The sequence below is a fragment of the Colius striatus genome, chromosome 1 (genome assembly GCF_028858725.1).
Source record: "Colius striatus isolate bColStr4 chromosome 1, bColStr4.1.hap1, whole genome shotgun sequence".
In the NCBI taxonomy this organism is placed as follows: Eukaryota; Metazoa; Chordata; class Aves; order Coliiformes; family Coliidae; genus Colius; species Colius striatus.
In genome coordinates this window covers 141,948,575-141,958,199 of record NC_084759.1, presented here as the reverse complement: position 1 = coordinate 141,958,199, position 9,625 = coordinate 141,948,575, and the positions used below count along the sequence as shown (strand labels likewise).

At 52.1% G+C, this 9,625-nt stretch overlaps 1 protein-coding gene across 1 annotated transcript in view; it reads right to left on the bottom strand.

Annotated features, from left to right (window-relative positions):
• Positions 1 to 1,248: 1,248 nt before the first annotated feature.
• The window catches only part of CACNA2D4 (calcium voltage-gated channel auxiliary subunit alpha2delta 4), a 130,769-nt gene continuing 122,392 nt past the window's right edge, over positions 1,249 to 9,625 (bottom strand). The window contains exons 37-40 of the mRNA XM_062009956.1: positions 5,385 to 5,502; positions 2,716 to 2,828; positions 2,013 to 2,095; positions 1,249 to 1,335 (exon numbers count right to left, since the gene is read on the bottom strand). Of these exons, the coding sequence (XP_061865940.1) occupies positions 1,249 to 1,335; positions 2,013 to 2,095; positions 2,716 to 2,828; positions 5,385 to 5,502 (401 nt within the window). The remainder of the gene's footprint in view (positions 1,336 to 2,012; positions 2,096 to 2,715; positions 2,829 to 5,384; positions 5,503 to 9,625) is intronic.

The window sequence follows — 9,625 nt, the reverse complement described above, 5'->3', positions numbered from 1 at the left end:
TTGCTGTGGAAATTCCTGTCCCTAGCATGGTACCTTACCTCAGAGGCAAGGGAGGGCTGTGAGGTGCAGCTGGCTGGTCCACAGCACATGCTGCATGGCCAGAGGCTCTTCTTCCCCTAGCTCTGGTAAAACCAGTGTCACGGTGACCAGGAGCCCGTCTTGCCCCCCCCAGGAGTTGCTGACACGTCTGCTGGCCAGGCTACCGCAGCTGCCTTTTCAGTTGCTCCCCTTGTACCCTGTCCCTGTGGGCTCAGCAGGGAGAGGGGGTTCTGGGATGTAGTGTAGGACTTTGATTAGCACCAAACATGACATGTTAAAGCTTAAGTATCTATTTAAAATAAGCCTTTTTTTTCTTTTAATAGATAGTATGGAGCAGTTCATACAAAAAAGGAAAACCAGGTGCTCCTCACCTGTTGTCCATAAAGCTCTGTGAGAAACAGCCTGTGGCCACCAGGCAGAACACCAGCCTCAGGGCTGCTCACCCCAGGACATCCAAGATCAGCTTCAATAAGCAAGGCAGTGCCACTTCAAGTGGAAAAGTGCCTGTTTCATAGCTGCTTCTGCAGTGAAACTAGCAGGCAGTGGGAAACTTACCCCTTCTTTTGGTGGGTCACACAGAACCCCTTCCCAGAGGCAAGTCCACATGTAGACAAGAATCTGGATGTGTAAGGGGTCTCCTCAGCAGAGCTGGCACAGCTGCAGCTAACTAATCAAGCTGTGCTTCTTCCCATCGTCCAGCTGTGTGTTGAGAGTGCAGGCCAGGCAAGGTGTCCTGCCCCTGGAGTCCCACTCACCGACCATCCCCAAGACCAGATGTTGCCGCCTCCCTGCTGGGAACCACTGAGGGCCCTGTTCTGGTGGGGCTGGGCCCGGGCTGCTCCAGACCCTGGTGCTCCACATCCTGGTGGCTCCTGCTGACAGGCAGCCAGTGTCCCCTGCCCCTCCTGCTCTCCTAAGGCCAGATCTGCCTCCTGGGGTATCCCACATACCCCAAAGCGGCTCTGTGGGAGGCAGGGTAATGGTAAGTGCCAGCCGTGCCCATGCCTCCAGTTGTCCTGGCTGCAAAGGAGGAGCGGCGCCATCGGTGCTGTGCCAGGAGCCGACCTGCTGGGCCGCACGTAGACCTTTTGCTGCAGCCTTTCCAGGAGGGAGCAGCTTCCACCGCTGGACCTTGTGGTGAAGGACCACGCTGTTAACATTCCACCTCCCCGGAGAGCCGCAGATGTGTCAGGTGTGTGGTGGGCAGCCTCACCGCAGCAGCAGTGCCAGGGGCAGGAGGAGCAGCACCGGGGAGACAGACACCTCAGCAGCACCGCCACAGTCCTGCGCATTTTCCTAGGAGAGGAGAGAGAAGGGGTCAGCTCTCTTACTGCCCAGGGCAGCCTGCCACTCACCTTCGGAAGGGGGAGCAGTGCCTGAGGCCAAAAGGAAAGCTCACAGGGAGCAAAGGAAGGGACTGGTTTGGTGCCCATGGGCCACAGTGGCCACCTGGAGCTAGGAAGCTGCTTGCATCTTTGGCATTCATTGTGCTCTGCCTCACGCCCTGAAACCGATCCCTCACCTTTGGAGGACCAGCTCCTGCATGCACGTCCCTCCTGGAGCTCCTTACAGAGTTCTCTGCCTGTGAATGAGTCACTGTGCCTGCTGCTATGGGCAGGAGGAAGGTGCCGGTAGCCCTGCAGGCAGGAGAGCTGCCTGGTTGCACCTAGCCCAGGCCACAAGAGCTGATTACGGGAACTGGGGCTCTTCCAGCCCATGAAGCCCCTAAAGAAACCCAGCAACCCTGCAATGTCAGAGCTCACATCCTTCCCAGGTGGCACCAGCCTGACTGTCCTCCTCCTCAGAAGCCCCTTGGAGAGTTGTGGCTGTGTCCAGCTAGCAGGATGGGCACACATTACACACAAGGCAGGGGTGCAAGAGGAGACGTGTGTGCATGGGTACAAGCCCGCCCATGGTGAAACCCAGCTATGTGCTCTCCCTCCCTCCCTCCCTCTCGCATTGCCTGGAGGTACCTCAGGGTGAAACGCATGGCACGTGTCTGGCCTCCGCCTCAGCTTCTGGGACCGCATCCGTTCACACTTCACTGAAGCGTTATGTGCGAGGCTGTTAAGGACACTGGCAGAGGCAGGCAGGAAAAAGGGCAGTGAGTGCAATCTCAGGGACTGCACCCCTGAGATCAGGGATCTTTGCACAGACCCACAGGGCCCAGATGCAAGTTGTCTAGGTGTAACTACACAGCCTGGGAGACAAGGAGGACAAGGGAAGGGCAGGTCACCCTGCGTGGGCTGGAGACATCTCCAAGTGTAGAAGGTGGTAAGGAACAATGGGCAGCTGAAAGCGGCCAAAATACACGGAGAGGGCTCAGTTTCTCAGGGACAAGCAGCACCACATCACCACCCTTACGAGGAGCATGGGATGAAGACCCAGCAGGAGCGAGTTACAGAAGCACCCAGCTCAGCTGCACTCATCCCACCACTGGCCTGTCCTACCCTCATAAAGCGTATATGATAGTGGGGACTAGCTTCCTTTTTGGGGACTAGAAGGCAGAACCATTGCTTCCTTTCCACTGCATGGCCACCCTACCCCCTCTCTCTCCAACTGTCCTACATCATGCCATGCCCTCCACCCCTGTGGCATTTGTCCAGGGAGCACATATTCCACCATAGCAAACATGGAGATGAAAGAGCCTGTGGAGCTCTGTGTGTGTAAGGATATATTTGACCTCCTTCGCATCCAGCAGGACGGGTGGGAAGATGCTGCAGTCACAGACGGCATCCGTGACGAGGAGCAGCAGGTTACTGCTGGCAATCTGCTGCGCCACAAACATCCTGCAAGAAAAGACTGGATGGGAGAAAGCACAACCCCCAGAGCAGCAGCCTCGCCATCACCTGGCCCACAGCAAAGCCCTCCAGAGAAAGCGGACCAGCAGAGAGGGCATATCAGCAGAAAAACGGGGGAGACACGACAACATGTCTATGTGTGGGGAGCTGGCATTAGCACACCTTTTTCACCTCAGGAAGCTCTGAACTGCCTCAGATTTACAGCTCTGTGCTAGGCACAAAATGAGCCCCAAAACCTCCCCACCTAATCAAAAACACCATCCAACCAACAAAACAAGCCCTCTGCAAACAGGGAGGCGTGTCAAAGCACATGACACCTGCGAAGGCCTGGTTTCACCTGAACCCGTGCCAACGCTCAGATGCAGTGTATTTATATGTATGCTAACACCACGTGAGGATAGATGCACTGCGTGGTCCTGCCAGGAGCACAGTTCTGCAACATTTCCTGTTAATGGAGTGAGAAATGGAGGATCCCAGCAGCATTGCACGTTACTTCAGTGGGATGGGACTGATGAGCTGGCGCTTGGTCCTGCCTACTGCCATGAGAAACATGGCCTAACGCTTCCCTTCCCTGTTGGACAGGCAGACTACATTTAAGGGCCAGTGAGGAGTCTGGACATGTGCTGGTAGTTGTGTCTCTAGATGTGTTTGCCCGAGGATGCATACGTGGGGGCCTGGCTGTGCGTGGGCAGAGCAGGCTGAGGGCAGGCACATGTTTGGGCCACATGTGAGGCCTTGTGTGCAGGCAGCTCAGCTGTGTCGCTGCGCTCACAAGGCTGTGTGTGGCCGTGGGTCTGCACGCCAGCACATGCACCCCTGTTGCACCCCCAGGCCGTCCCAGGGAGCAGCAGGGCTGTGTGGCCAAGCGTAGGCACACACCAGAGTCACCGCAGAGTGCCATGCATGTCCTGGAACTGGTCATGCGGCACCAGCAAGGGGCCTGCAGGCTACTGGGCACAGGGAAGGCCAAGTCGCCAAGGTGTCAGGACTGGGATGCTGCAGCCAGGACATGGCTCTGTGCTCTCCGGGCTCTGCTAACCACCTGTCAGCCAAGGAAGAGGGTTTCTGGATTAGGCATCCAGGTTTATGAGGATGTGCCCCCTGCACCGACTGACCTGAGTACACCAGAGGACTGCTCTGCCTCCTTGGTTATTTACCACCTTCTAGCCTCCAGCGACTACTGTACTTGTAGAGATGTGGAACATCACACAACTCAGCATGACCATTTCATGAGCTGATGACTATTCTGGAAGCTTTAACAAGTAGATTTTAACCCATAAACAATTCAGTAACCAGGACAGAGGTGCCCCATGCACCAATCCACAGACCAACTTTTTGCCCAGGATGGAGCACTCTACTGGGAATCACCTGGGCTTGCAAAACATCATTGGGAAAGGCTGCAAGCCCAAGCTGGCAATTGGCTAATGGTTCACAGAGCCTGTGTTGAGGTGTGTGCATCTCCCAAGCACCTGCATGAAAGATGCACCTGGGATCCAGAGGCTGCAAGTCTGCCTGTGACTAGGAAGGAGCCAAGCAGGATGCAGCAGCCGGGAAGGCTTGGCCCCAGGCTGCCTTGGTGACAGAGATCTGTGCAGCAAGAGCTGCTGAGAGCTTACTGCACCTACACAATGCCTTTTTGACACCACAGCTGCAATCTCTTCTAAACCAATGTTTGGCAAGGCCTGGTTTTCCTAAAGGCATGCTGACTAGTGCAGGCTGTTTTCCTAACCTTTAAGTCTTTCCTGCAGTTGATCCAAGACTGGTGTCAGACTAGGTAGGATTCTTTTGAGTTTTGTTTTGTTTTTTTCTTTCTTAAGAGGAATTCCAGTCAGATCTCTTTGGATGCCTCATGTTAGGAAAAGCTGGACCAGTGGAACTTCATCCTCTTATTACCTTTCTGTACACGATTGCTGATGGTGCTGTGCAAGTGCTGGAAACAGCCTCCTTTCACAATAACTTTTCTGTTAGTTTGGACTGTTCATTCTCTTAAAGTGAAATGGAAAATAAAAAAGTGGACCCACGATTCCCATGATTTCATTTGTTTCAGTTTTAACACTTCTCTTTCCCCCCTTGCCCCATGCTTCTTTTTTTCTTTTTTTTTTTTTTCCCCTGGAGAAAAACAGAAAAGTGGGAAAATAAAAGGAAAAAGAGACCTGAAAGCATTGCAAAAAGGAAGAATTTTCTGAGGAGAAAACTTTTGCCAGAAACTTGAAGAAAAAACAAAAAAAGTTCCTTTCTGAAATCTGGAATGGAAATATATATATATATATATAAATGCTCTTTCCTTCATTCTAAAGCCACCTCTGCTTTTTAACAGATGGTTTTAATTTTTCTTCTCTTTTATTGAGAAGTGGTAACTCAGTCTCCTCCCCTCTTCGTGGCCCAGCATGGCGGGCTAGTTCTGCTCCTGTGGCTGTGCCATGGGCACAGTGGCAGGTGGCTCTCCTCAGGGCTGCCATCGTCACCAAGGGGCTCTGCCCCACAGCCTCACATGTTCTCATGAGCTGGGGAGCCCCCAAAGGAAAAGGAAGCTGTGGTCCTTACTTTTGGCAATCTCCACACTCGATGAGCCCGTTGGTCTCCTTGATGGCCGGCTCGTAGACAAAGACGGGGTACTCGGTGTCACAGGGCTGCAAGGTGTCGTGCTTCTTGTGCTTGTGAGCTGTGAGTGGGAAGGAGACACAGTGAGCTATGAAGGGCAGGGGGTGAGGAAGGAGCACTCTGCACTGAGATGGAGGCCTTTAAGGCCGGCCATGCAGCTTGGAGGAGCAGTCCCACATTTACCCTCCCTGAGCGTGGCCCAAAGCAGGTGCCTACCCGAGGAGGGGGAAAGCGATGCTGCAGTGAGCAGGCAGGCAGCCAGCAATCTCTGCTCCCACTAGGTGGTGTGGAAAAACCAGTCTATGTGAGAAATGTGCCCGATATTCCCAACTCGCCTTCCCCAAGCAAGCCGGGAACTTGCCCTGCCCAAGCCGCAACCCTGGGGCCACGGCAGCCACAGCACCCCAGGGAGCCCCGGGGCCAGTTAGGCTGGGGAATTTGGGCACTGGTACCCCTGTGTTCAAAGCAGAGGGCAGACTACCGAAACAGCAGCATTAATAAAGTCTCTCCTGAGGACTTTAAAGTCAGCCCTGGGTCACATGCTTTTTGCACCATTCAAACTGGTGACCGAGATGGTGCTCGGTGCCCATGCTGAGGGATCTGCCCCTGCAGGGACACTGCGTGTCCGTGGTGGGGTTCTCCACCAACCACTGATCCTTCCTGAGTCCCCTGACATTTCAGATCGAGCCCACAGCAGGCAGTTTTAGGGGCTGTGTGTCACATGAAAAAAGAAAACACCTCCATCAGACAGACCTGTCCTGAGACCACCATGAAGCACACGATGGGTGTTGAGGAGCAGCAGAGGCCCAGTGAACGTGCAGCACAGGCTCCTGGAGACAGCCGTCCGCCGCAGAGCCAGGGAGCAGCTGCTCCATCACTCATCAGTCACACTCTGTGGGACTCCCAGACTAATTTGGGAGCCTCCCATGAGAAGCAAAGCCATCCTTTCTAAGGAGTTCAGCAAGTCTGCCTTGCCTGAAACTACTGCCTTGGGCCCTTCTGGCAATTATTTTCTGCAGTTGGAGGTAGCAAAGCCAGCTCCTGCCTCTGTAGGACACAGGGGAATGCCACTGATGGAAACGCAAGACTTTGTTGCTAGGGCAGAGGGGGCTGCAGCTCAGACAACAACAAGCATGAGGAATGGTTTCTACATCAGCTTTGGGCCTGAGCACAAAAGGCTCACTCTGCAAGCCCTCCACCCGCACAGAAGCTGCAGACAGCCCTGCCAGGGGGGAGGCACGGGCAGGGAAAAGAGTCCTTCTGATGTGGAGCACAACCAGCTCATCCCTTGCAACAGCGGCACCGAAGAGTTGTAGAAAAATGTGGCAACATGGGTTTTAATCAGGAAACATATGGTAAGAAGGCACCAAGGGAGCACCTAGAATTCTGGCAGGTAATTTGCATCACTGTAAAACCTTCACTGAGAGCTATGGTCTCCTCTTCCCTTACGCTGCTGGCACATGCAGAAAGATGCTAGCACCACCCCGCAGAGCTTGCCGTCTAAACAACGTGGATTATGTCAGAGAGAGAAAAGATGGATGATTTTTCTCTGATTTTTTCTCTCCACCATGATGATCCAGCAACACAAGACATCCATTAAGAGCCAGGAACTGCAGCCCAGTCTGCCCTCTAATGCCTTCCCCAGGTGAATAAGATGGGTACTTGAACACCTCTGTGCAGTACGGAGTGCCTGGTAGTTGTGCCTTGTGCTTTTCATTTTTACTCTCAAAAAATGTCACTTGCAAGGCAGCTTCCTACTTAAATCCTCACAGACTGTGGGACCCACCTTTTGGTATCATGGTTAGGTTCATTTTTGCAGAGGTTCAAAAGCACATGGGGCTTGATTTCAGCATGGTCCTGTATTCACCCTGGAGTCACACTCAATCAACTAAACTCCCCGTTTCAGGGTCTGTCAGCAGCTCTGCTGCCAATCAGGAGCTGCCAGTCTGTGCTCTGTCTGCCATTCTCTATCCTCTTCTGAAAACCCCACACTGCAGAAGCAGGCCTCTCTTATTTTGCTAGCGGAGAACACCTCTGACTAGTACCTGTCAAGGGGACAAAGAGTCCTGAGAACATTTGGGATGAGCAGCAGAAGACCCCGTTACTGAGGTGAATTTCAAAGGCTTAGACATTTCTGATGAAACATGTTGACTATCCTTATTTATACTGTAAGGAAAGAAGCTGCAAGTGCTTTCCAGATTAGAGCTGCTCCATGGTTAGTAACTGTGTTCTGGCCAGTGAGGTTTGGGATGGACTAAAGGAGTGTGAGGAACAGAGCGAGAGCCCTTTCCTTCAGCCTTAATTCACTGTACCAGTGGCTGAGAAAATGGCTCCAAACTCTGAAACAGGTGGCCAGATTATGGTATCCTGGGCCAGAGACAGTCCTTTGTAGGGACATGCTTGTGGCAATACGACACATCAGCCTCTCAGTCACCAGCCAACAAAGTTCTGCCGTGTTCCCCCTGGACTTGTGGCATTGAGTGACGGGGGCTGTCACCGCAGTGCAGTTGTTGGTGACAGACTGCTCTGGTTCTTTCTCAGAGGAGCACCTGTGATGACCACAAAGGTGACCCAATAAAGTTGAGGCACAACTGCTTGCAAGAATTTAGTATCTTGTTCATGTCAGGAGAGGCAAAGTGTCCTGACATAGCAGGGACTTCATCCAGGTTCCTCATTTTTTCCGTCCCTGATAAAGAATGACATTCTTTGCCAGCTCCAGTTTCCTGGCGTAGTGGCATCAAAGCAGATGTGGTGACAGCAATACATAAAAAATAGCGGTGTGAAGGACAGGGTGAATGAGACCATTGACTTGGAAAATATGGGATGGAAGGAGATTTGAGGCCTCCCAGCCTCAGACAGTGTTGAATCAGGGTTGTCATGCTGCACTTGATGGGCTTGAAGAACCAGGCCTCAAGGGGAAAGTCACCTAAAAAGCCAGCAATACTCCACATCCAAGATAAACCGGGGCAGCCCTGCTCATTGGCCTTACCTGCATGCATGGGCTAGGCCTGTGCCTTGGCTCTGGACACAGGAGCAGAGAAGAAATACTGGAACACTAACCACCACGGGCCAAACCGTGCCACTGTGGCACTCACAGCAGCAGCCTGTGTGTCTGAAGCCAAGCAGTGGGAAGGGCAAAAGGTTTAGTCCCTTCAGGGCCACTTTTGCCACTGGCAGTATGGGCTAAGGCACTCAGAGGGGTTGCATTTCAGTTTGAGTTCTTCATGATTGTCTGCAATTTGACTTGCTCTGGGTTAACTTCATCACATGCACCAAGCTACATTTTTAAACTCGCAGGCTAAATGAAAAAAGCCCCTTGAAAACCTCTTAACTTCTGCACAGAGACAAGACCTGTGATGGAGATTATGCTTAAGCCTGCTGCCACTTCATTTGCTTGGATGCAATGCAGCTGCAGCAGCATTGAGAAGTTCAGAGAAGCCCAGTAGCATGTACATAATCAGCAAAAACACTTGGGTTGATCCTCTGCACGCACAGGCTGGGCATCAAAATGTTATCAGTGCTCTCAGAGTCTGGTAGTCAGGGATTAGTAAACAGTCAGAGGAGCTGATAACAAATTGCAAACTTTATAGCAAAGAGTGAGTTAATTCCAGGCTGTCAGTTGCTACCATCTGCACTTCCAGAAAGACTTTGTTAGACATTTGGCACCTAATCCTTCTGAACAGCAAAGGCAGCCACTGCGCCTTGTTGTGAACTATCCAGCTCAGATTGTGAACTCTTTGCCTCCAGCTTAAATCATGCATCCACAAGTCAGTGGACTTACTCTGGGACAGGAGACAAGATCTACCTCATAGTTACAAATCAAACCACAGAATTTAATCAATTGTCTTGTAAAATACCCTCTGTATACATTACCATGCAGTCAAAAAGAAACTTTTGTGAGCTAGAGAATTCTAGAAATAGCCCTTTCTGGGCTGCAACCCTTGACTGGGAGTATTTCTGGCTTAATTAAAAGCTTTCAAACCTGTTCAGAAAAGCAGAATCCCTTACAAACATAGAGAAGAAGTGCACTGCTGAGAGCAGTGAAAATATCTGTGGAAGCAAACATGTCTTCTCACCACCTCTGAAAAGCAGATTTGCATGGTGAATACAGTCTGAATATATCATGCCCATGTTCCAACAGCTAGTCTCACCTTCCCAGAAAACAAGAGAACTTGGGAAGCAGA